General features: G+C 34.2%; 13 protein-coding genes across 13 annotated transcripts; 6 read left to right on the forward strand and 7 right to left on the reverse strand.

The window, feature by feature from the left end:
* Window positions 1–595: 595 nt before the first annotated feature.
* VOA1 (Voa1p) lies at window positions 596–1,510 on the forward strand (the record flags this gene model as incomplete). Its single annotated transcript, XM_003671084.2, has 1 exon — window positions 596–1,510. The coding sequence occupies one exon, from the start codon at window positions 596–598 to the stop codon at window positions 1,508–1,510; it is 915 nt and encodes a 304-aa protein (XP_003671132.2).
* Window positions 1,511–1,690: 180 nt separating this feature from the next.
* VMA21 (Vma21p) lies at window positions 1,691–1,921 on the reverse strand (the record flags this gene model as incomplete). The annotated part of the gene is made up of 1 exon (XM_003671085.2): window positions 1,691–1,921. One exon carries the CDS (start codon window positions 1,919–1,921, stop codon window positions 1,691–1,693), a length of 231 nt encoding a protein of 76 aa, XP_003671133.2.
* A 325-nt stretch (window positions 1,922–2,246) lies between these two features.
* SRB5 (Srb5p) lies at window positions 2,247–3,053 on the forward strand (the record flags this gene model as incomplete). Its single annotated transcript, XM_003671086.2, has 1 exon — window positions 2,247–3,053. One exon carries the CDS (start codon window positions 2,247–2,249, stop codon window positions 3,051–3,053), a length of 807 nt encoding a protein of 268 aa, XP_003671134.2.
* Window positions 3,054–3,226: 173 nt separating this feature from the next.
* Window positions 3,227–4,867, reverse strand: NOP7 (mRNA-binding ribosome synthesis protein NOP7; the record flags this gene model as incomplete). The annotated part of the gene is made up of 1 exon (XM_003671087.2): window positions 3,227–4,867. The coding sequence occupies one exon, from the start codon at window positions 4,865–4,867 to the stop codon at window positions 3,227–3,229; it is 1,641 nt and encodes a 546-aa protein (XP_003671135.2).
* A 1,174-nt stretch (window positions 4,868–6,041) lies between these two features.
* On the forward strand, window positions 6,042–6,605 carry GTF1 (glutamyl-tRNA(Gln) amidotransferase subunit F; the record flags this gene model as incomplete). The annotated part of the gene is made up of 1 exon (XM_003671088.2): window positions 6,042–6,605. One exon carries the CDS (start codon window positions 6,042–6,044, stop codon window positions 6,603–6,605), a length of 564 nt encoding a protein of 187 aa, XP_003671136.2.
* A 115-nt stretch (window positions 6,606–6,720) lies between these two features.
* Window positions 6,721–7,809, reverse strand: PCP1 (rhomboid protease PCP1; the record flags this gene model as incomplete). Its single annotated transcript, XM_003671089.2, has 1 exon — window positions 6,721–7,809. One exon carries the CDS (start codon window positions 7,807–7,809, stop codon window positions 6,721–6,723), a length of 1,089 nt encoding a protein of 362 aa, XP_003671137.2.
* A 384-nt stretch (window positions 7,810–8,193) lies between these two features.
* Window positions 8,194–11,079, reverse strand: MDR1 (GTPase-activating protein MDR1; the record flags this gene model as incomplete). The annotated part of the gene is made up of 1 exon (XM_003671090.2): window positions 8,194–11,079. One exon carries the CDS (start codon window positions 11,077–11,079, stop codon window positions 8,194–8,196), a length of 2,886 nt encoding a protein of 961 aa, XP_003671138.2.
* Window positions 11,080–11,507: 428 nt separating this feature from the next.
* On the reverse strand, window positions 11,508–13,628 carry TEL2 (Tel2p; the record flags this gene model as incomplete). Its single annotated transcript, XM_003671091.2, has 1 exon — window positions 11,508–13,628. The coding sequence occupies one exon, from the start codon at window positions 13,626–13,628 to the stop codon at window positions 11,508–11,510; it is 2,121 nt and encodes a 706-aa protein (XP_003671139.2).
* A 348-nt stretch (window positions 13,629–13,976) lies between these two features.
* Window positions 13,977–18,923, forward strand: ESP1 (separase; the record flags this gene model as incomplete). Its single annotated transcript, XM_003671092.2, has 1 exon — window positions 13,977–18,923. One exon carries the CDS (start codon window positions 13,977–13,979, stop codon window positions 18,921–18,923), a length of 4,947 nt encoding a protein of 1,648 aa, XP_003671140.2.
* A 325-nt stretch (window positions 18,924–19,248) lies between these two features.
* On the forward strand, window positions 19,249–19,926 carry NDAI0G01220 (flavin reductase family protein; the record flags this gene model as incomplete). Its single annotated transcript, XM_003671093.2, has 1 exon — window positions 19,249–19,926. The coding sequence occupies one exon, from the start codon at window positions 19,249–19,251 to the stop codon at window positions 19,924–19,926; it is 678 nt and encodes a 225-aa protein (XP_003671141.2).
* Window positions 19,927–20,188: 262 nt separating this feature from the next.
* On the reverse strand, window positions 20,189–23,818 carry ASK10 (Ask10p; the record flags this gene model as incomplete). Its single annotated transcript, XM_003671094.2, has 1 exon — window positions 20,189–23,818. The coding sequence occupies one exon, from the start codon at window positions 23,816–23,818 to the stop codon at window positions 20,189–20,191; it is 3,630 nt and encodes a 1,209-aa protein (XP_003671142.2).
* Window positions 23,819–24,646: 828 nt separating this feature from the next.
* Window positions 24,647–25,630, reverse strand: TPC1 (thiamine transporter TPC1; the record flags this gene model as incomplete). The annotated part of the gene is made up of 1 exon (XM_003671095.2): window positions 24,647–25,630. The coding sequence occupies one exon, from the start codon at window positions 25,628–25,630 to the stop codon at window positions 24,647–24,649; it is 984 nt and encodes a 327-aa protein (XP_003671143.2).
* Window positions 25,631–25,964: 334 nt separating this feature from the next.
* Window positions 25,965–26,642, forward strand: RRP46 (exosome non-catalytic core subunit RRP46; the record flags this gene model as incomplete). Its single annotated transcript, XM_003671096.2, has 1 exon — window positions 25,965–26,642. One exon carries the CDS (start codon window positions 25,965–25,967, stop codon window positions 26,640–26,642), a length of 678 nt encoding a protein of 225 aa, XP_003671144.2.
* Between the last annotated feature and the right edge of the window lie 92 nt (window positions 26,643–26,734).

Genomic DNA, 26,734 nt, shown 5'->3' on the forward strand with positions numbered 1-26,734 from the left:
ACCAGTTTTGGTAACATAATTTATGGTCTTCCATTATGTCCAGAATAAGCTGGTTCACCTGCTGAGTGCTTGTAAATACTTGCAACTAGCAATACTCCAGGGCCTTTGTCAGATCTAGTTCTGTTATCCTTCTTAGCTAAGTCAAAGCGCAGCATATTCTCCACTTTTTTTACTACGATATATCATAGCCGGTTGGTAATTGAATAATCACTTTCTATAGATGATAACCGTAATAATTTCTTGTTCAAACGATAGTTTCGGTGTCCCATAATGACATTTGGAATGTTGTTCTCATCCTTACAGACGTTTTAGTTTTTTTCTACTGCGCCAGGCGGCTCTGGCTGCATTTCTTGTAATAGTAATAGTGATAACTTGTAATGTACTTATCTTCAAAATATTATTCATTGGAATAACTAATTAGAATGAAAACCATTGACAGCCAAGATAAGCATAGTATTACGTTAGCCCAGTCTATTTATAACATAAACTCGATAGACCTAATTCTACCATCAACTGACCTATTGAATTTTACGTAAGGAAATAGAGAGCCTTCACGTACAACCAACCTACACACGCACATATTTACCAAAAAAAAATGCAACTGAATCAAAGAATCTTTTTAGCTCTTTCCCTCATATTTTATAATCTAGCAAGACTAGCAAATGCTACTGCTTCAACTTTTACAACAGAACATGATTCAAAAAACTCTGTTTCCTTTATCTCATGGAATTCTGAATCGTCATCAGTAGAAGATGAATCCATCAATGAGCAAAATATTGAAGAATTCCTTAATGATAAGGTGTCCTTACAAAACCCAATAGTAATCTATCAATTCACGAACTTCCATTTACTACAACAATTATTACAACCATCCTCATCATCCTACCCATTCTTAACCAACTTCTTCGAATCGGGAAACCTACAAGAAATGCAAACACCTTCATCATTTGAACCTTCCATGATCAGCGATGATATCTCCGAAAAAAACTTAACAAGATTCAATATCGACACGTTACCAAGCACCGCAGGTGATTTATTATTCAATAATGAAGAAATAGAATCAAGCTCTATCGTTTGGTTCCAATTCAATGACGATTCATACGATTTGAATACACTGGATGAATTCTTGGAATCTACGATTATCTTCTTGAATGAAAACACTTCTAACGATTGCAAATTTAACGTTTTCTTGAACAGTTTGGACTACGCTGATAATGATGAGGATTTGAAAATTAATGAATTGGCTCAATTATATCATAAGAGAGTTTCTCAAGATATTGAGGCTTTAAAGCATGAAGAATTAAAAAAGAAGAAGAATAATAGTAAGGAAGACGGCAAAGATGATGATGATAAATTGAGTAAGATTTGGACGGAAGGTTTAATCATGTGTTTAATCGTTTCTTTGTTATTACTTATCATATTGATCATGGCCATTTCTTGGGTTTCTGATATAGGAATCAGTTATGGGGCTTTGGAAACAACTACTAATCCACTAAAGAAGAATAATTAGAGTTACCACGCCAATTCTGTTTTTTGTATATTTACTCTATACCTTTTTTACATACCTTTTATAAATAGAAATACGAAACAATTATTAAATAGCGATACAACTGTATGTATGAGAATAAATAAAACGATAGTTCAATATAAGATGGATAAACCCAAGTACGTATTTTTGTATACAACACTCTCACTCTTGTTTCTTCTCATTAATTTCTTCAACTTCAATATCTTCAGTGAACGCAGCTATGACAAATGCAATCAGCACAACATTTGCCATTGCAGCTGCCAAACCACCACTAATTAGAGTATTTGGTGTCAATTTTTGTACTGTAAAAAATGTAACCAAGGGTAAGGTGATCATTGCCACTGTGAAAAATATTAATTTCCTTACGACTGATTTGGGGATATCTACTGCCATTTCTTGCTTTGTTTTTGTGTCTTATAATTCCTTCTGATAATGCCTCTTGGTTCCTCGATAATTAGTGCACCTCTTGGAATCCTCTTCTCTATTCAGCAGCTGCGTTGCTTTTAGTACTCTTTTAAAGTATTATCAAATGTAGTTTTACATATGTGAAGAAAAACAGTAACAAGAGCAACATGGAAAACTTGTAAGAAACTTCAAAATATGAAGAGACAACTATTTTTTTATCTCACTATTTTTGAGATGTTAACATCGTTCTACCTAGAGACATATAAAGGAAAGAGAATATATTATGTATTGAAGTTTACAAACCCGTTTACAAATGGTTCAACAAATAAGTTTATTCGGCGTAATTGATGAGGAATCATATGATTTATTCATCTCAACTATAACAACATTATCAGGTACATCACCAATATTATTCTCAAGATTTTCTACGGTTTGGAAACCACTTTCACAGCAATATGATATAGATAACATCGATGCTAAAAACCAAATCACTGAACCAAATAGAATAACCGTTTCCAAGTCTATACCGTTTAATCAATTCCAATTTTCTTCTTCAAGCGATGCTGAATACGACTATAAAATATTGAAAAGTTTATCTGATGATACTATACCAATGGATCCACAAGAGATTATTTCAATAATCTATAAAACAAATGCACAGGGATCCTCATCATCATCGTGTTCATGGTCATTGGCGATATCAGATATTCCAGCAGCGGGAGCTAATAAGAAAGTTTCCCTTCAAACCATCAATGAATCTGTATTATTATATTCCACGGGTGAAAAATCGTCATTAAGTGATACGATGAATGCATTAGGGTATAATCTAGATTACAACTATGTAACCATTGGAGTGAAATTTTATTTGAAGCATGAATTGATTATAGAAGTTCAAAAAATTTGGACAATCAATAACAATAACGACACGGCGAATACCTTGCAAGTTACAAAAAATGGATATTTGATTAAAGCATATGTGGATGTTAATAGAAGCACTGATATTGATAGAATTAATTATACAGAGACTTTACTTTTAAATTTACAAAGAGAATTACAAGGGTATGTCGATTTGGTTATTCCGGATCGTAAATCAATGGATTCTAGAATGTCCTATTTTTAAAACTCTAATAAATATGGTATAGTCTTATCAGTGATATTTTGTTTTTAGGTTTAGTATACAGTCAATATATATACCTATATATATATATTTATAGATAACGAATTGATGATTAGACAGACACACAAACAACTGCTTTTCTTTTTTTATTAGTTTATTTACTCGAGTTCTGACAATTATTTTTTGTTTAATTTTTGTAATTTAGCTTTTGTCTTGTTGATTTGTTTCTTCTTCTTTTTCAAGTTTTCAATCTTATCTTCTTTTTGCTTATTAGAGTATTGCATCTTCTTGTATAATTTTCTTTGTTTATTACTCATCATAATCATCTTCAAATTCTTCTCTTCTTCTTCTTCACTAATCTTTCTCTTTTTGGATTTCTTCTTATCCTTAGATGCGTCAAGTATTTCTTCACCATTCTCTGTGGCTTCTGTATAAGTGATACCTTTGGCTTCCAATTCAAGTTCTTTTTGGGCCTTCAATTCATCATCATTGTCGTCTTCATCGTCTTCATTAGCAATAATAGCGGCTGCTTCCTCATCTTCATCTTCGACTTCAGCTTCACTTTCGCTTGCACTTTCACTTTCACTTTCTTCTTCTTCTTCTTCAGTACCTTCTTCCTTAGCTTCTGGATCGTAACCCAAAGCGTCAGACCATGGACTTAAATGTGGTGGTAAAGTTTCACCAGGTAGATACAAATTAGCTGGAACCAATTCATTTTTATTAATGGAGTCAAAAATCCACTGTGGTTGAATATACGTCCTTCCAGCAATCTTATTTTTCAAAACTGGTCTATCCACGATTTGATGTGTCACTTTAGAAAGATCGATATCATTTTTTTCGTTGTCTAATTGATCTAATGCGGCTTCACTAATGATATTCCCACCACATGAAAGTATTAAGAATTCAAGGATGTCAATTGGAACTTCTCTACCAATATAAAAGACAAAATTGGAAAACAATGTAGCCACTGGAGAATTAAATTCAGTTGGTTGTATTAAGATATCACCTTTATTTTTATTGACATCTTCAAATTCGTCCAAGTTGACATTTTCTACGGTCTCATCCTTAGAATTATCAGCTTGTTCAATTTTATCTTTAATTTCTTCTTCCACCTTAGCATCATCTGCCTTCATAGCTAATTTTAATGTCTTGGAATCTAATGTTTGAACTTTATCATTCTCAGAATTTTCCTTCGCAGCTGGAACACTAGTAATGGCATTCTTTTCCATTCGAGATTCTAAAATGTAAGAAGATAATCCACTTATTATCTTATCTTTATTGGAATCCAATTTTGGTGGATAAACCAATCCACGATCAGTATACAATTTAAACAATACAAAATGTAACAGTGTAGAATAAAATTCCAAAAACGTCAACATAATTCTAAAATCAATATCACTTGGAATATTTTCCGGGAACTTATATGGAACCAACCATCTTACATCTTCACCCATAACATTAGCTTGGTAATAAACCCCCTTAATGGACACGAAAACTTTCCTAACTAATCTTTCCTTTGTTACAAAAGCTAACCATTGATTACAAATAGTTTGAGCATCTTTAGTAACTCTAGCTGAGATTTGATTAGTAGCAGGTAAATTAGCAAACAAAAATAACATATTCAAAGCATCATCAATATCTCTGATAGCATCAGGGAAACTTGGATATCTTTCCTTAATAATATGATCCAATTTATAAACACTTCTATTTTCTTCTAATTTTTTAGCAGAACTAACTTCACCTCTACCAAGTGCTCTAGTCAATTTTTTAGCAAATGTCTTATGTTCTCTAAATTTAGCCAAGACAGGCTCATGCATTAAATATTGGATATCCTTAGTGTAGTAGAAAGTAGTAGGAGCAGTGGATCCCTTGTTGGCTTTCTTCTTGTTACGTGGTTCACGAGGATAGATACCTTTGAAGATGCATAATCTTCTGAAATCAGCTAGGGAAACCTGTAATTTACGGACAGCTTGAGATCTCGTGATGAAATTACGGGCGTTACCTCTTGTGTTCTTCTTTTAATTCTCATGATTGCTTTGGGGTAGTATTGTACTGAATTGCCTAATTGGAGTTCCTAATTCCAGAGTGAATAACCTGTACCTAGTCCTTACTTACTCTCTTTGTATATACATACAATAGACTATTCTATAGTTTTCTTGCGATGAGATGAGCTTCTCTTTGCAAAGAGCGAAATAATTTTCCATCAAATTTTTTCTCAAAAAACTGAAAAAATAAAAAAATACTTGGGAAAGCAAAATCGTTACGTACGGTCGGCACAAATTTTGAGGACAGTTGGCGCTACCATACTGTATTGTTAGAGGCAATAATTAGAGTAGACAGCAAGGGTTGACATTATTTGGTGTCGATGCTATTATTACCCAAGTTTCTTCAAATGGGGAGAGCCCTTGTTTTGGTATGGCACTGCACTCTTACCCCACTCCACTATTTAAATCTGCCATAGAGAGTTATAGATATATATTGCTATTGTAATTTGTAATTAAACCTATATGCTATACTACTACTATATGGTCTAATTTTTCTAAAAAAACAAGTTGCTTCACGATCGAGTGGTTCAGATTCTCGTAAGAAACACAAGTATAGCTAATTATTACAGGTTGAAGTCAAGGATAACCTGTAGAATATAGTAAGTGGCATATATCATATGGGGAACACTCAAAAGTTCTTAATTTTGGCCACTTAGTTATCTTCGTTGCTCCACATAATGATATTTTTAATCTAGTCTTGTAATTGTAATTATTGCTTGTCTTTGTAATCGTTTTTTTTGCTTTTCTGGCCACAGAATTCGGGCCGGAAAGTTCGGCTACTTCGGAAAGTTCCGAGCACTGCAATTAGAACATATCTTGTTCAGCATGAATTTATACCGATCTCCATGATTGCTTGAAACCCTTAGAAATAGTTATCACAGAAGTAGTCGATATGTGAGTGCCTTGCTTGTATGATAAAATAAGACCAAGCTGCTTGTGCTCAATCATGTCCTTATCACATATCACATCTTTATTAAAAAGACGATGTTGTTGCCCCTGCTACTCCCAACTCGCAAGGTGCTATCACTCATCTGTTTCCAAACCCTGGATAGGTCCCGTATTGAAATCAAACCACGAACTGGATCAGTTTTTTAATACATATAATTGGTCTGTAAGCAAATATCTACAGGATACCTCTTCAATTACTAAGGATAAACTACCTTCGAGGGAAGTAGTCTTGAAATTGTTAAAACTATCGGGATTGTCTTCTCTTCATGCTGATATTGAGGCCATACAATATACATTAGCTAGACAATTACAATTGATCAGTAAATTACATAATGCCCCCGTTGATACAACGGAACTTGATCCGAATCATGCAAGGTTGTTTCCAAGAGAAAATAAACTATTGACATACGAAACTTTAATGAAGAAAATTGAATGTGAAAACTTGGAACCTGAAGAACAGCTTGATAGTTCAAACAAGTCATGGAAGGCTACCGATACAGCAACTATTTCGAAAAATGGTTATTTCATATTCAGACATGGTCTTTTGAAAGATCGGAATTAAAACCTATACCTGCATATATAATTAATACGCACGTACATAAAGACTTTATTTATTTACATTTTTTCTTTTGAGATACATATTAATTCATTTATTCATTCATTTCATTGATTGTTCATTAAAACCATGGGAATCCTCCCCCACCCCTACTCCTTACAATCCGTCTCCTTCTTTCTTCTCTTTGTTTCTCTAGCTTCGTCTTTATATACCAACCATATGCGACCCCAATCAAAGATCCACCTAAATGAGCAGCATAATCAAAAGAGCCCCATTTTAAAACACAACCTGCACCATTCCAAACTACAGATGCTAGGAAAGCTACCCAAGCTCCCCCAGGAACAGGAAACACAAACAATAGAATCTTTGAAGTAGGGAACAAATACGAGAAGCAACCTAAAACACCAAACAACGCTCCTGAAGCACCTAAACTGGGTCCCATTACTAATAATCCCATCCTCGCAATACGTGGATACCATAACGAAAATAATGACCCCATGATCGCACTATTCATATACAATGAGAAGAACCCAGAAGCACCAAGGACAGTGGAAAGTGTGGTACCGAAGGACCATAATGCTAACATGTTCATACCAAGATGCCAAAATTCTTGATGAGAAAAGGCACTTCCTATGATGGACCAATTACTTTGGATATTACTCTTTTGTAAAAGCATATACTTTTGTAGGAAATGCCAGTTCCTTGGTATTTGCCATAGTGTGAACACAAAGAGATTCAAACCTAGCAGTGTATATACTAGATGCTTTGGGTTTCTTTTGAAATGATTGAATGGTGGGAGTTGGAATAAGTAGGGCGTTGTGAAGTAGATACCGACCATAGATCCTAGGCCAATTAGTGTGATGTTACGTATTCTATTGTCCTCATTATTATTGTATGAATTGTGGTCATTGTTTCTGTTGTATTGTTGAAATCGATTTAGACGGATATATCGATCACTTGTATCAGTGTCTGGGAAGAATCTTCTTCTCCATTCCCTGAGCAGATTGGTTCGCTGGGAATAAAATCTCGTACATCTTAAGATATTTTGTGATCGTTTTGTGGTCGAAGGAATTAGCTTGGTTCTAGAAGTGAGGTTAAATAAAGGTATGGAACTTTTCAGAATTTGTCTTGATGAAATAGTCGAATTATTGATAAAAAATTTTCTTCCTTGATTACGAAGCAGCAGCTTAGTTGAATAGAAGGGCAACATGCTTGATTACGATGTTTTAATACAATCGATATTGTCCTTAAGCGTATCAAGCAAGGTCCGAGGCCTTTATTCTTCAACTCTTGCAGTGTTTCTATAGAACTCACGATTGTAAATGCCTTTAAAAATTGTTGAAGTTTCTTACATCCATACGGATACATTAACACATAGTCTAATATAGAAGAAGAGAAGAGTAAACTATTTTTTTAGAAAACTACTACTTAACAGTGTTATCCATAAATCACCATTCAAGAAAGCACCAATATATTTGTATCTTTTGTTTAATTATTAAAATGCATCGATATATATGTATATTATTAGTTGATTTATAATGTATATGTAAGTGGTACGAAACAATATCAAAGACACCAAAAAAGCGATACCGAATCACGCTTCAAACTCAATTAAATCATTTCCACCCTCCTTGGGCGTCATAGTATTAATAGGAAGCTCCTGTCTTTTAACTTCTCCTTCTTGTTCATCCTCATCTGGAATGTCTAACCATGGATTACTCAATAAATCTTCATGTTCACCTTGTTGCTCTGAATTCAAATCTTCAAGATCATCATATCTATCCATTGTATTTGCTGTATTAATACTAGTCACTGTTTGGTTTCCTGCACTTTCCAGAGATGTCGTACTATTTCTAGTGGCAACAGAATCAACGCGACGACGTACTTGTTCTGCAACCCTTCTACCATCAGCAATAATTCCATCAAACATACCTCTTAATGCTTTATTATTAGCACCAGATTCTATGCATTGATCCACATGTATCGATGATCTTAAAGTTTGTGCGAAAAATAATTCATACGTCTCATCCGCTAAGATAATCATTCTAAATGTAGCCAGATCAATGACTTTCGGATGTGTTGGATCTAGGGCAACATTGGCTAAGATAGATTCATACTTTTTCTTCTTTTGCTCCTTCTTGGCGGAATCTGCATCACCATCATCCTCGTCAGATAAATCAATAAGATCAACTTCTTCTGCAATATCTAATGACCGAGCATATTCGAAAGATCGTTGCAAGAAATTGCTTGCTGCCTTTAAATATCGTTCTGCTTGCTCTGCTCTATATTTTCCTTCGTCAATGGTTACACCACTTGGTAATTCAATTTGATCTAAAGTTGAATTTACTCCTGTCCTATCATCAGTAATGGTTTCTTTCACAATGGTATCAGCAATATCATCTTCAATAGATTTTTTTGTCAATAAATCAACAAACCTACCGGATTTCCAGGGTTCTGTTAGTAATAATAAACCTTCTGACATTTGTAATACATCTTCACGATGTAATTCACCATCTTGATCCTCATCATATAACGAGAAAAAATAATTCACCATTTCTAACAAATCAGGGGTCAACAATTTATCTATTCCAACGACGACATCATTCAAAGTCAATTCACCAATTTTAGCAGTATCCCAATTATTGAATAGTTTCCTCAAGAAATTTGATTTTTGCTCTCTAAATGCCGGATCAGAATCATTTTCACAAGGTTTACACCAATCACATATCTTACTTAAAAATTGAACAAAGACATCAAAAACCATATTAGAGGATCCTGTCCCTTTACTAATTTTATGAGTTTCAATACGATCATAATAAATATCATAGATATTGGATAAATTCTCCTCCGTTAAATGGAATGTCCTTGGCATATGACGTAATTGAGTTCTCTTCACGAATGTTTCAATATTTTGCATGATCCCCTTTTCATGTTTACGTCTTTCTTGATAAATCATTGTCTCTGTAATTACATTAAATTCTTTAAATGCCGTAACTAATAATTCTTGGAATTTTGTGATTTGTCTATATTTCAAATCTGGTGAATCGGGATGAGCACTTTCACCCAAATTTTGGAAATAATGCTTTATAATAGCTATGAACATCCCGTCATCATCTGCTTGTAAAATATCTTCACTATTAATCTTTAGTACAGCTAATGCAACTTGGAATAATGTCTTGGCGCCATTCAAGAAAAAAATATCCATAATTCTCACAGCGTACTCCAAGGGCATAGACGTGAAAAATAAAGACAAGAACCATGGCAATGATACTATCGATAATTGAATATCATGTTTAACAATGTAATCCCAAAATACCGGCATCTTATCTTCCACAAATGCTTCAAAGACTCTTTGATCTAATAATGTCCCATACATTGTCTTCGAATAATAACCAGGTATATAAATATCACATAAATTGGAAAGACACCAAAATGCTTGTTCTTCAGACATATAAATTAATAAACCAGCAGTGACTATATTCATAGCTTGACAATACCCTACATCTGGATTCTTCCAAGAATATGCCGTCAGTACATTCCTCAACCTTTTAATACCTAACTCGGTTTGATATGCTGAATATTCAGGTAGCGATCTTTTTAAATCCTTTTCGATCTCATCAACAGCTTGTGAACTCTTTCCAGCATTATCAATCAACAATTTTTCATAGAATCCCGGGTTAGCAAATCTCAAATATATAGACCCACTAGAAATTTCCCATATTTCACCTCTCAATCTATTAGGTACTCCAATCCTAATCAATTTTTGGAACATGTGTGTTTTCCAAATGGCCATATTTCTCCCATTATTCTTAAAGTATTCAAACCATAATTTCAATTTGGCTTTTTCCTTCGATAATGTGGGATTTCCAGGGTATTTAAAATGTTGACCCAACCCACCACTCGGTGGTTTAACATCTTTCATACCAAGAACATTCTTAGCGATTAGAAACTCAGAATAACACGTTTGTAAGAAATCCACTAATAGTTTCGCATTAGGGATATTATCTTTCAAATTCTTCTTCAAGGCATCACAAAACTGTTCAGCTCTATACTTAAGACCTATGAATTGGACTAGGAGTTGTGAGCCTGAATAAAGGGTTATAAGAAGGGTACTAGAGTATGATTCTGAAGGTGATCTCTCGACTCTTTTCACGGTCGAGATGTTTAGAACTAATGTGGAACATGATTGATCAAATATATCTTTGAAAAGAATGAAATGATTTGTTAAGTAAATTTTTCCTGAGAAGATGATAGCTGTAGCTGGCTCTTGAGGAGTATTTTTTTCCCAAAAATTCTTGTCTGTACTAGGAGCATTCTTGGCCGGGATGAATGATAGATCTGCGTTTATGTCATCAATGATAGCTTCACCAGGTGGTAGTTTATATTCTAGCTTAAATTTCTCATCTCTGGTAAGCACTGGAGTGAACGATTCAGATATCTTATCGAGAGTCTTTTCACGTAATGAGGTAAAGAATGACATCTTGCTGTTTTTTTAGTCCTGTTTTGAGAAATGTAGTATAATGCCAGCAAGATAAATTGTTTCCCCTGGATAACTTAACAACGAATGCCAAGACTTGTTTAATGTTAGCAATGGAATGTAAAGGATAGTACCCTAAAGAAGATAATGAAATAATCCTTGGGCCATGACCAAATAGCAGTATAGCGTTCCTTTTGTTCTTTTTGCATCCAGCCATCATCACCTTAATATAATGCTATGTAAATCCTTGAAATTTCACGCAATTGACAATTTTTCTTGGCAGATCTGATAGACGACACAACTAAAACTGAAGAAAGATATAAAAGATAAAGAAAAAGATAATATATGTTATAAAGGTGTCAAAAAGAATATGCCAATGCAAGTATTACTTAGTGTCTATGTAATTATATATTATGTTATATCTTATATCGTTACACGAGTGCCACAACACCTTCTGCTTCTGCTTGTTGCATTATCCTTTCCATCAAAAGCGTCATTGACTCATAATCATGAACCGGGTTTGCACACGTGTAAATTATTCTCAAAGTAGAGATATAATGAGTCTTAAATAAGATATCAAACGTCCCCATATCAATACCATTCAGCCATGTATGAGCCAACGGGAAGAAGAATAAAGATGCATATTTACGGAATCTGTTAACTTCTTGGATTTTACTACCTTTTTCTAGTTTCTTAGACTTCCAAACTGTTTTACTTTGTCTTAAAAGAGATGTTTCCTCGGTTGTACCCGATAGGTCTTCGATCAGTGACACATTAGTTTCCGTTGATGGTTTATCCCAGGGCAATCTTGAAGTGGGGAAATCATATTGCGGTTTAACAATATTCTTATCATCAAAACCTCTCAACTCCCTAGCTGCTAAACCTAAACTCGTTAGAACTGACATTCGTTGTTGTAGGGATAGTTCTGAATTCAAGAACAGTTTGTATAATTCAGTTACTTTCTCAGGGACAACAACAAGTAAACTTACCAATGCATTTACTCTCCACCCTTCAAATTGTGATTCATCAAAGTTATTGTTCATAAGTGTAATGCTCGAGAGCAACGCGGTACAATAATATTCTACTTCTAATGGGAAATGCCTTTTTTGTCTTACTAATTTAATACTTTTTTTCAAAAGAGGTATGAATGAATTCCTATGATTATTATTGTCAAGCATCTCAAGCTCTTTTACCAAATCTTTGATAAAAACAATATCATTTATATTCTTGTTAGAACTGTCATCACTATCCTCATCGTCACTGTCACTAACATTACCATCATCTAAAACCAGCTCACCAACGGCAGCTGAGACAACCTCAACGGATTGTGAATCCGATTCCCTACCATCGTGTTCATTCAATAGACTAAAATCAGTAGTTGACGAAGCTGTGACGTTTAGTTTCAAATCCGGTATTTCAATTGTAAAATCACTTTCGTATTCCAATTTATTTCTCGATGCCAACTTAGCGACAAACATGGTCCTCTCCCGTATAATCCGATCCTTATGAGCCAATCTTTTGGTGACAGCATCTAAGAAATCACTATTATGTGACATTATATCAATCGCACCATCCTTATTGATGTGGAATTTTAAAAACATTACGAATATCAAACATATCACTTCATCAGTCTCTTCGTTTACTTCCCCAAATCTCGCGATTTCTAATGGGAGCATTTTCATTATTGATTCTATCGTAAGTGACCTTACAATTATTTCTTGTAAAACAGTTGCTCTTAATGCTATTAGCGCATCTAAATCAATGGTACTATTGAGAGGTAAGCCAGAGCTCACTATGGCATAAACAACGTAATAATTATTCATGTTCGTCCTTGGTTCTAAAAATTTCAAAAGATACTTATTTATTAATCGTTGTTGATCTAATGGCGTAGCACTCCTAACTATAGATTTGAAATAAGCCAAGTAAGGTGTAGTAGTTAAGAACAATTCACCCAGTATAATGTCCATTGTTAAAATTTGATTTAAGGTAAATGAGGAAACAAGTAATTCGCCGTCAATTGTAGAAAATGTCTGAAGGTCACCTTTAGAATCAATATAGGATTTCCATTGTGATTTCATTATCTGTATATATTGTATAATGTCGATATCTGATGAGATGAGATTGAATATTTTACTACCAAAGAATAATGACTTCAGATTATTTACTTGCAGTCGACTTCTTCCCACAAAAAGTATGTAGTTGGTTAAACATGAATATTCCTTAGATAATGTGTCAATTAATAATTTCCCATATAATGATTTATTCGATTGCCTAGGTGACGTAGACCTTTCTTGAACTAGAGATGCAGAAAAGGAGACCAATTGCGATAGAAACAGAAATGATCGAGAGAGTAAGTGTTGTAGTGTCTGTTTCGTATCTTTCCCTAAAGATGGATATATTGGAACAACATATTGCAATATCAAAAGTATAGCGCCTAGGTCCAGGTCAGCATTACGATCTTCTCCATGGAAAGTAGTTGATAATAACTCTGTGAAAACATTGTTGATTACAGTATCTGTTGGATGATTCCTTAGTACTTCAATGTCCACCATATCTTATGAAACAAAACCAAGGTCCTGGAAGCGTCAATAACAACAAACATCAACCATCAAGCATCGATCAGTCGTCTTTGATGGATCAGATACCAGTTTTAAATAATAATAATAATTTTCCACTTCGAATCCTGCCAGCGTTAAAAAAGTGCGAAAGGAAAAGAAGTCTCGAAAACTGGAAACAAAACGTGAAAAGCATCCAAAACAATAAATGTCAAATTCAATTATAGATAGACACAGGAATTGAACACTACAACGGCTTATTATTAAGCACTAGAAGCTTATTGAAACATCCAGAATTGTCGTTGTTTTAAACTGGCTGTCGTCTATTGGGAACGTGCGTTCGTTATGTCCAAAACTGAAGATCCTTTGAATGAAATTAGTCGAAATGGTTCGTCACAAGCCAAGATTAACAGCTTCCTGACCAACTCTGGAAAAACAAATAATAGGAACCATACATCAAAACCAGTTCATATTTACGATTTAAAGCAAGGGAAGGAGAATTGGCCAATTGTAATATCTCATGATATTGAAAAAAACTACAATTTAATAACAGAATTTTTAAAGGAATCGAATGTGCAACGACATCGAATAGATCAAATACATGACATATTCACTTTCATGTATAGTGAATTGGTAAAATCACATCTTTTAAGACAGTTGCAGACTTTGAGTAAGCAGCATTTGATGCTTATCGTGAAGCTCATGAATGCTAATGAATTGGAATACTCTCAAAAGGAAATATTTTTATTATACAATGCTACAAATCTCATCAAAATTGAAGATTGGGAAGGTATATTACTGGCAGATTTTAATTGCAATAATAGACATTATTTATCAACATTAAAGATTTTATCATTGCAACTCCTCTTAAAAAAAAAATTATATGTGACATACCATGAAACAATAATAGAGCTGTTTTCTCATGATGACCGATATCTTTTGCAAGATCCAAAATTGAAAATACACACAATCATTAAATTAGTATTGAATATGTTTTCTGTACTTCCAAATTATAAGATCCTTTTCGGACTAAAGTTTTTGCAATACATAAAGCAATTCAATCTATCATTTGAAACTTACCTTAAAAATATGGTTCAAACGACTTTCGAGAAACAATTACTGAACTACTCTGTGAAGAGTTTCCATTCATGTAAATATTTCCTTAATTCCTTCTATCTAAAATATTCAAAATATAATACTCAATTGAACAAAATAATGTTAAGATCATTGATACCGAATGTTGATAATATAGTATCCAATGGTTTGTTTCTCACAGAATTGAAGCGAAATTCTGATTTTAATATATCATGTTGTTGTTTCACTCATGACCAAATGAATGAATTTGTTACAAATGTTGAGAAATTCATAAATAATAAGGAATCCATTCAAAACTCAGCTTGGTTAACTACAATGAACTCTATTTGGAAACTAGTGAAAAATGAAAATTTTGAAAAAAATAAACGAATATTAACTATTTTTGACAAACTTTTGAATGCTCTGAATAGTAATATAATTGCATATAAAAACTGTGAAAATGAATTGATACCGTTAATCGAAACTTTAATCCAATTTTGCAACGACATTCAAGAATCAAGGAGAATCTCAAATATAATAAATGTCTTATTTAATTGTTCTGTCGTTTTGAAAAATTACAAGTTCCTAGAAATGGCAGCCAAATTAGAAATTTTGAAGTATTTGGCTTCTGACAACCAACCAGATCAATGGAAGATGATAGCCACCAAATTCGAAAAGTTTATATCAAGTACCTCGAATCATGAACATAAGCTAGCATTGTTTTCTTACATATTTAATGTCTATGTTCTTACTGATAAGTTCAACCTTCCAATGATTCTTGATTTTTGTCAAACACTTTTTCTTCGTTGTTTCTCTCGATTGAAATTAACTCATTTTATTCAATTTAAACATTGCTCGGAACTTATGCTAGTCATAGTATATAGTAACTCCTCGATCCTTACCATACCGTATCAAGATTGGTCCATTCTTTCACAAATGTTGTTTTTCTGTATAAACGGTAACTTTGAATTAACTCCGTTAGATATCAATAACAATTCGAATAAAAACCAATACCTTTATCATTATGAAGTTTTAATCAAATCGGCATATATCCTTAATATCGATATGAAAAGACATTCCACAAATAATCTCCTTCTCTTAACGAGATCATTTATCGATAAATGGATATTGAGACTTGAGTTGAGTCAATACAAAGAAAGGAAAGACGATATATCCTCATTTGAGGTCAATTTTGTCAAAACTTTGTTTCAGTATTTAAATTTCAATAATTTCCATTTATTAATTATTGAGTTAGCATCTGCAATAAAAAATATACCGGAATATTATCCCTCTCTAATCATGCAAACCGAAAAATGGTTATTAGAATCTTATATTGATTTACAATTCAACAATAGGATAATGGACCTGACTAACAATCTCGTGCAATTAGTACAACTAGATTTACAAAATGCCAAACTCGATAAGCTGTTACCATTTTTAAAGATGAAATCAAGTTTGTTTGCATGGGAAAACAATCCAACTGCATTTGAAAGATTATTTATAAAGGAGCTACCAACATTAAGACCTGATATCTTCGATACTACTAATAAGTCCAAATTATCATCTTCACAATATGTTGAAGTGTTATTATTCAATATCAATGTGCTTAACGATGCGTCAAAACTACATATGTTTCAACATGATATCGCCTCTTCAGTTATCGAGAATAAGAAAGCTTTGAAATTCGCCACTGCATTGATTAAAAAATCGGATAAGTTATCTCAATCCTCAAGATTATCATTAATTAAATCATTGTCAACGAGCTTTATTAATTTAATTGAAATCTTTGTTCAAATAGGTTTAGCTAAGGATTCTGATTTCTACACCAAAGAATTATCAAAAGTGATCTCCGAATTAGGTGAGCCATCAGCTGTTTACGCTTGTCTACGATACTTACACACATATTATAAACTAACAGAACAAGAGTCACATGCAACAGTTACTTTACAGAAAGCTAACAAGACATTTGATTACATTAATGGTGAACAAGATATACAAAGCTTATGCATGTTTCTTTTCGATAATAATGAATGTAATAAGATTGACCAATCTTTAAAGCTATTTTTTGGTGATCAAATAAAAGAGACATTCTTACCACAATACTGGAAATTGCAAATGGGAGAACAAATAGAAGAAATCACATGTCTAAAAAAATTCAGAGCAGCACATCTTATCAACAAGTTAAACAATATTTATCAACATGCTTTAAAGAGCTTGCAAGAAGATCCATTCTTCAAGGGACTTTTTGAATCGATACTGGTCATCCCTGGGATATCACAACCAAATATGATTAAGAAAAAAGCACCCACATATAAGCAGCTGCATTTATTTCATGATAATGATGGGAAAAATGATCCCTTAACCCCGGTGAAAAGGAAGCTCTCTTTAAGTATATATGATTCACCGCGTTCTTCCAATATGACTCCAAAGGGTAAGCATATGAAACAAAAATTTGACAAAGTAGCTGCAATTAAAAATCTTAAAATAATCAAAGAAGCGATCGAGAATTTAGAATTACAATCTCTAAGGCATCATGAGCTCCAGAAGGTATCGTCATTATTTTCCTTGAGCTTGACGATGTTATCCAGTATAAATGATAATTTGACTCTGGACAAAGATTTTATCAGGGCACTTACTTTAGCAGATTTGCCCAAAAGGTTGCCTTTATATTATGATAAGATTTTGTCAACGGTAAATGACGGAATGTATCGCACCGGGAATTTGCTACCATTTAATCCTCAATCAATGTTGACGAGTAAAGTAGAATTATTAAACGATCTCGACCCTTTGAGTTTCCGTTCTAATTCCTTTACGTTTAATATTATTACCATCGATGTATGCTCAATCACTGGGAATTTATTACTCTCGAAAATCGATCCTGTTACGAAAAAATTGAATCATTTAAGCATCCCATTGAATAGAGGTAATGCAAGGGATTTGGATACGTTGTATTTAAGCTTCAAAGATGCTAGTATGGAATTGCAAAACATTATAGAAGAAAGTAACAGAAGCACATCATTTGAAGTCACAAATTTGATCAAGACAAAAGAGCAAAGGAAAGAATGGTGGGACTTACGTCATGAACTTGATGGTAGATTACAAACATTATTACAAAATATTGAATATTCATGGTTTAATGGATTCAAGGGAATTTTCGATACAACAAAGATTAATGAGAGTGCTTTCAAAGACTTTAAAGAAAAGTTTTACGAGATTTTGCATCAAAATCTGCCTAGTCGGAAACAATTAGGGAACCCATACATGTTTTTACAAATCGAGGATTGGATTTTGCAAGCAATGTTGAAATTGGACCCCCTGGACAAACAGTTCTTATCACAAATGGAAGATTTGATTTATTGTATACTTGATATTCTTCTCTTCCATGGTGAAGAAAACGCATATGATGAGATCGATTTCAGTCTTCTTCATATACAATTAGAAGAACAAATCAGAAGATATCAATCAAAATCGTTACACACTTCAAATGAAATAGACCATACTTTCCTAATCGTAAGTAACTCCTGTCATTCATTCCCATGGGAAAGTTTATCTTTTATGAAGGATCTCTCAATCACAAGGGTGCCATCTCTACAATGGTTAAGTTCAACATTACAAAAATGGAATAAGGATTTATTTGGAGGAATCTTGGTCAATGAAAGAATATCGATGATTCTTAATCCATATGGCGATTTAAACCGAACAGAAGAACGATTCCGGGAGTTGTTCAAAAATATAGCGACCAACCGTCCAAGCTCCAAATTATTAATCAATGAAAAACCAGACGAGAATCAATTTTTAGATATGTTGTCGAACAGTAATTTATTCATTTATGTGGGTCATGGCGGTGGTGAACAATATATACGTGCCAGAGAAATTAAGAAACAGGACAATGTAGCACCGGCTTTCCTACTAGGATGTTCATCAGCGTCGATGAAATATTTTGGTAAGTTAGAACCTACTGGAACGGTTCATTCGTACTTACTAGGTGGGAGCCCTATGGTTGTTGGGAATTTGTGGGACGTCACAGATAAAGATATTGATAAATTTAGTCAAGAAGTGTTTGAGAAAGTTGGGTTTGTGGAAATGAACCGAAGCAATTCAAAACCAATGAATGTTGCAAGAGCAGTTAATGAATCGAGAGATATCTGTCATTTGAAATATCTTAATGGAGCAGCTCCTGTTGTTTTTGGACTACCGTTACTATTTTATTTAGAATAAAATTACATAAGCATTACTTATCTTAATCAAAAGCATAATTGTCTGTAATGATTCCAGACAATGTTTTCATTTATATATTTTTATCTGAAATTCCGGTAGATTACTAATTTTGCTTTTGCTTTGTTCTCCATAAAGTGGATTACATACGTACACTCTTTCTCAAATTCCCGAAATAGAACTAAGCGTCGATATCTCGGGGCCCTTCAAGTGGCCCAATTGGCTATAAAGATCTCTGATCTGTTCCCCCAAGAGTGATATTCTCGAAGATCCAACGGTGAAAAAAGGACCTAGGCTCTGATCCTCACACATATCTATCTACGTTGAGATGTTTCGAAATATAACAAGATCTCAGAGCACGTTTACGACGACCCAGCTTCGGTTCAAAGACATCATGTCCAGGATTTCGCATTCAGTGATGATAATAACATCAGCAGTCCCTGATACTGAAACTTCAAGTTCATACCATGGATTAACCATATCATCGATGACTTCGTTGAGTTTAAACCCATATCCTCGAATCCAATTCAATTTACAAATACCTTCGTTCACGTCTGATGCATTACATCTATATAAATATTTTGCTATTCATGTCTTGAAACCGAATGAATATTCAATCAACTTAGCGAAACAATTCAGTAAGGGTTCTTCTATCCGTCATTCCAATGGATTTGAAAGAACAAGACCATTTGTGGGGTTGAAAGAACATGTCGATTTTGAGAAGTATCCCTTAATAAACGATAAGAGTGAGAAATTGAATATTCCTATTCTTTCTGGTTGTGAACGTATATTAATTTGTAAGAACGATCATGTTTTTGAAGTTGGTGATCATGAAATTTGGATTGGGAAAGTAGAGGATATATTGGATGATTCAGTTAAAACTGATGCGAAAAACCATAATAATACTGAACAAGATACAAAGAACCATACGAAGGATGATGGAACGGAAGGTAGTTTATTATATTATAACCGTCGGTTTCATATCATAGGTGGTCATCTTGCATAAACTTAAGACAATTACAAAAAGTGGAAAAACTGTATATAAGGATTCTTTTATAAGGTCATAACTTCATATTCTTTTTTATATTTGTAGCAAAATTTTGTACATAGTTTTAGATAGCGATGCCAATGACAATAATGCTGTAACTCTCTATCTTAAGTATATAATTATTTTCTATGTGAACTTGTTTTCCACTTTCCTTTTTAATTCTATCAATGGTTTAAAAAAGGGCGAGAAAATGTACCGGGTCGTGTATGCGTTTTTGTAATCATGAATAGATTGATCTGGTCAACTTTATTGAATCAGAATCGCCATCATCTTCTTGGATTCCACCACTGCCCATGAATTGTGAAGATATATTTGGAGCTTTCTTGGAAAACATTAGACTATTCAATGAACTAAATGAGACATTTTTCTTGTGTTTTCTTACAGGGTGTATTCTTTGCATAGTGCCAGTTGGGTTTGCACTATTAGATGTTGGCGTGGTAAGATTTTGTGCACTATGATTACTTCTTTGGTACATACTTGCTGCTGCTGATGATGATGCTGTTGTTGTGGGTAGACTACCATTATTAATACCCCAATTAGATGGTGAACTTAAATTAGGACTACTGTCAGTATGAACTATTTGTGGAACACTGCCTGTACTTGTGAATTTTTTTAGTGTGCGATGGGGAAAATCAGGTTGTGTGTCAAAACTTTGATCTGCATTATTTACTAATGAATTTTGCACTTGCGATTGTGACGAAGGGGTGACAGTTGCCATCATGACATTAGGGTCCTCCACTAGGCCATTCGGGTTTGAAATATTTCTCATTTCTTCATTATTTAATTTGACTTTAGGAATCACTTGTTGCATATTAAGAGACACTTGATATTGAGAGGGATGTCTAGAGGATGCAGGGGTTCCACGACTTGAAGTACGGGATAATGGATTTACGTAATATTGTTGTTGAACTGGTTGGTTGTCTGGCGTAGAGGCTTGTGATTGATTATTATTATTATTCATAAGAGAATAGTTACCAACTTGTTGGCCTCTAACAGGAAGAGCAAAGTAACCACCGTTACTACTTTCTGAATTATAACTATCAGGTGAATTTAACGGACGTGTAATATTTTGAGTCTGATTCATAACTACATTATTTAAAGATATCTGTCTTTGATGAAGCATAACCGAAGGATTAGGTGTAGATGCCCCAGAACCAGGAGCAGAACCTGGTCTCGAATTTTGCGCCATCCCGCCATATTTTTGTTGTTGTTGTTGTTGTTGTTGTTGTTGTTGTTGCTGTTTTTGCAGCTGTTCGGTTTGCTGTTGCATTTGCTGTTGGTTGTGAAGATTATATGAGTAAGTGTTTGAAGATTGGGAACTACCGGATGGAGATATAGTTGGTGATGGAACCATTGCGATAGATGGAACATATCTTCTTTCGTTCAAAGTGATCAAATTACCATTATCATCAATAGCTGGTGTATTCAATTTTGATCTAAATCCGCTCATATCAGCTGCTGGCGTGTTTTGTATTTGTATATATTGTGGTTTGTTTGTATTATAATCATTTATTGATGCCTGTTGCTGCTGCTGCTGTTGCTGTTGCTGTTGTTGTTGATGAGAAAATTTCTGTTGTTCGGATTGTTGATATTGAATGATTTTACTCTTGGATCGATTATGAGCTTTCATCAAACGATCTTCAATAAATTTACTTCTATCCTTAATAGTCTTTTGTTTCGTCAGATTTTTCAAATCTTGGATCCATTTCTTAAAATGGTTTAACTCTTCTTCAGTCAAATCTTTAGAGACAGGTTTAAAGACCCATGTAACAGTCTCTTGCTTATTGGATGAACCTTGGGTAGCATTTGCTAATGGAACCATCGAATGGGAAGAATTATTCAAATTAACTTTAGAATCCTTTTTTGATTTAACTGTACTTTTCAAAAGATTTGGAAGACGATATTTATGATGAGGAGCAAGTGAAGTGGAAGAAGATTGTGTTGATTTTGATAAAGCGTTTGCAGCTTTGGGTTTCGCTAAGGATTGACCTGAAAGGGTTGTCGAACTTGATTGAGTTGTGGTATTCTCAGATAATTTACCAACAATTGTAAAATGATTATCTGTAGCCTCTGTTACTTGACAATCGTTCAATGAAATACTATTAAGTGGGAGTAATCCGTTTGAATTGGTATGATGTAATTTCTTTTGGCCAGGTATGTATACTTCCGTGGAATGATGGCGTACGTGACGTTGTGAAGACGATAATGATTCATTCTGATTTTGTTGGTCCAATTGGATGGTTGATTGTGAATCTGATGAGTTCTTAGATAAGGGAAGTGTCGTTGATGAGTTATTTAAAGACGGGTTAAAAAAATTACTTGATTTGAATTCATGAATATAGTTTGATGTTAGAATGAAATAACTTTTATGATCATTTTTCAAAAAGTAACCAGCTCTTATACATTTTGCCAATGGTGATTTCATATTTGGATATATGATTTCAGATATTTTCCTTGGTGTTGGCACAGGGTCATTTGACTTCCAATTCATTAAACATAATGGATGGTGAGCCACAAAATGATCCCATTCAAATGCAGGTGGTCTTGATAATAAACCTTGTTGTAATTCTTGGCAAAGGTTTTTAATCATTAAACGAGCTTCGGAATCAATTAATGCAGAATATCTTTGCAATGTATGTTGAATTTTAGAATATATAATTTTTTCTAATTGCATACCAGACGTTTGTAAATTAATATATGCATCTTTTAAGTAATTTTCTTCGGATAATTGACGTTTTAATTGCAAATCTAATTGTAACTTTAAAAGATATGGATCGTGTTTTGGTTGATATTCATGATGGCTATGATTTGATGATATTGAGCTCATTACTTTTATTGAAGTCATATATTTATTCAGTAATTGAGTTGTTAATTTAATGTGTTGATTAATATTTGTTTTAAAATCACCATGGATCTCTTTGATTTCTTGAATCTTAATACGTAGATCCTTACGAAGTTCTTCTAATTTAGGAAGTAAAGTTGTTGTAATTTCTTTTGAGATTTTAAATTGTTGGTTAGCTAATGAAAGATGGTATTTTTTCAAAATAACTTGGGTATCTTGAATAGAACCGGATCCAAACTTCATAAATCCTGAAGTAGCTGATGTATCGTCATATTCTTCGGGTTTAATTGCCTGATAATCATTTAAGGTCATTGAGCTTTCATCAATTATTGCACTCATTGATCTAGTTTGTGTAGGAGGAGCAGGTGATCCGTTATATAGAGCCATTTCTTCTTGTTTCTTTTTTTCTGCTAAAGTTAATGGTTGTTGTCTTTTAATCGGTTTAGTTGTCGTTAATGGATCGATCAATTTATTGGAACCTTCTTGAATATCTGTCAAGAATGGGAATTTCACAGAACTTCTCAATTGTAAATTAATTCTAGCAAATTGTTCTTGAGCATAAGCTACTTCTCTTAAGTAATTGATTAAACCTTTTAATATTTTCTTCCATTTGTGAAATCTATCAGCCATAATGGAGGTTGGATATTCTTTAACGTATTGATCATCCTCTAAATCGTCGCTACTTTTATATTTCGCATTTGGATCATTAGGTGACAGCAAAGCTTGAGGAATTGGGACACTTATATAATAAGGAGATTTAGGATTAGTCTTCGGTAGAACTGTTTCCTTGACGCCAAATTGTTGTGGTGAGATCATATCAGACATTGAATATGAGATAGATGTTGCTGTTGAAGAAGGATCTGAAAACGGTTGTTGTTGTTGGCTCACAGCAGGGTACTGATATTGTGATGATGATGACATATTATTAGAAAATACATCTTCTGTGTTTTTGTATTGCCCTTCATTTCTGGTATTGGTATTATCTGATTCAATATTCAAATTAGACATTCTATTAATAGATGGCAACTATGAGCGCTCGACAAAGCAAACGTATAACGCCAAGAGGTCTTTATCAAGGAAATGGTTTGTGAGGAGTGAAGAATCAGTCACCTTTGTCCTATGTTGTATATATATATACTTTCTGTTCCTTTGCTAGATTATGTTTAGTATTGTACCAGAAGAAGACACAGTAACTTTGTGAGGAGCTGTTTATATAAAATGGTCTATTGATTTATGACTGAATGGATCCTAAAATTGAGATATCTGAAATTTTTCGCCCGGGAAAGAAAATAGAAACAAAAACAAAAACAAAAACAAAAATAAAGTGGAGTAGAGAAGGATAACCGGCAAGAAACAGCGAAGGAGGATCTCAGGTGAACCGTTTGGCGGAACCTTTTGGCGGAACCCTGATCTGCCAAGGCTCTTGAAGCTGAGAATGTAGGCAGAGTGTATGCTCTATTTTTTAGTCCCTTTCACAGTGTACTGGACTCAGTCAATACAAGGTGCAGTAGCCGCCACGTGCCCAGAAGAAGCCGACAATCAAGTCAGGTCAGACTGGACCATTTCTTTTCACGGTCCATCCGCCTGCTGACGGTTGTTTCAGACATATCACCACCGAAACTGTACCAGCGTAGACATTCTGGCCAGACGGTCCGCCTGGCCCGTCTGACAAGGGAAATCGCTTCGCCCTCCTAAATTTCTCCGGTTTCTCTCGGTCTACGCCCCGCGCGTAAACTTTCACAGCAGCTGGAAGACAGATCGTGCCACACGAGGGCTTCCACAATTCTTGCTTAGAAAAACCATTAAGGTTAAGGCTGGGCGGCTATTCCCTCCCTTTTAGTTATTTGATGATGGTAACAGTCTCAAAACTGCCTCATAACTCCACAAACTTACAATAGTTGACGGGACACTCTTACAAAGAGCCATAGTGACGCCTCTATATAATGATGCAAGTCCTTCTTGTCTCAGTATATAATTTCCCATCTGAATGAACCCCATTCCATGATATTTCTTGTACGTCTCCACCATATGTTCACTATTGACGACATCTTGTAATGATGCAGCACTTCGTAATTGGATCCTTCTACGTATCGTATCCAAGGGGAATACAACCACCTTGGATAAGACACCGCTGATGGAACTTGCACTTCCTAGAATAAATTTGTTATCGTGAGATTCTCCGTACACTTTTAGAGTCTCATAACAACCAAATAAAATAGATGCAGAAAGAGAAATAGTAAACATTGACCAACTGCAACCACGAAAAAATCCCTGAACACCTTCATGCGTCCAAATTTCTTGGATCTTCAAATTTATATTAGATGATTGTAAAGTTCTATTAGCAACGAATCTCGTCCTTAATACATCGAATGGATAGGAACAAAATGAACTTGACATTCCGGCAAGTGCACCAATAAATAACCCATTTAATTGAGCATTCCAGGACATCTTCGAGCCCAAAATATTATTATATAATGAATATGATCCAAATTGAACGCCACCGTAAACAATATACATGGCAGATCCAGGAACATTGCCTTTCCAGAAGGATCTTATACCTTCCTTTTGGATCATTTGTTTGATCATCATCAATGACCGTGATTGATATCGTGCTACGCTTGTAATTTTTGATGCTTGCTTCTGTTGTTGTTCTAAGGGTACTATTTGTAACCGAATCTTTAACGTGTCTAAGGGAGCTATCACACTCCGAGCTATAAGGCCAGAAAGACTGCCCGCAATGAGACTATTTGAAACTAATACATCTTCTCCCTTTCTCAAATGGTCGACATGCACCGTTCTATGATTTAAATCTCTCGCCATCTTCCTCTGATCGTATATATTCTTTTGCCTCTCCCACCCGAATCTTATCGAATCCTATTTCTTGTTATTTTTCCATTGAGATTTCCTATTCTACTCTTCTAAGTGATTCCTCGAATTCCGCCGCTCTTCGCTCAAGAAAGGAAGAAAGAGAGCCGCCTGTAACAAACAATCTCATCAAAATTTTTCACTAGCAGAAACAACTACAAACAGTGAATAAATGCTGTTAAGAGCTTAGTTTATTCTAAAGAAGTCAAAGAAGTAGATTGAAGTGATAATAATTTGAATTTTAAGATCTTAGAACTTTACAACAAAAAAATCAAAGAACCAACACATAATGTCCTTCCAAGCAGAAACAGGTATCTTAACGCAAGTAGACGGCTCATCTCAAATTCAATCTCAAAAGACCAAAATATTCTGCTCTGTAACAGGTCCAATAGAACCTAAAGCTCGTCAAGAGTTACCCACACAATTAGCATTAGAGATAATAGTCCGTCCGTCATTAGGTGTCCCCAATACAAGAGAAAAATTAATCGAAGATAAATTACGTGCTGTGTTCACTCCATTAATAACAAGATATTTATATCCTCGCCAATTATGTCAAATCACTTTACAAATATTGAGTTCGGGGGAATCAGAACAAGAATTTACTCAAAGAGAAGTGGCTAATTCTATTAATGCTACGCTTCTGGCTTTGATTGATGCTGGAATCGCTTTGAATTCAATGTGTGCAGCGATCTCGTTGGCTATATCTTCTGATGATAAGTTGATTATGGATCCTAATGATGAACAATTGAAAGCCGCAAAATCTGTTCATGTTTTGGCATTAGAGTTAGTGGAAAGCTCTACCGTCGTTAAAAACGTCTTATTATTGGATAGTTATGGTGATTTTAATGAAAAACAATTGTTCGACATATTGGAACAAGGTGAAATCTCACTTTTGAAATTAGGCAAAGAAATAAGAAGTATAGTTGAATCAAAAATTATAAATTCAAATCTTATAATACAGAAATAGATCGAGTATAGCATATGCAGGAAAATCATCATCGTAGTAATTATAATACAGATTTTTTTTATAGAATATATCTATTACAAAAAGTTACGTAG

Source organism: Naumovozyma dairenensis, chromosome 7, assembly GCF_000227115.2.
Source record: "Naumovozyma dairenensis CBS 421 chromosome 7, complete genome".
Lineage (NCBI taxonomy): Eukaryota > Fungi > Ascomycota > Saccharomycetes > Saccharomycetales > Saccharomycetaceae > Naumovozyma > Naumovozyma dairenensis.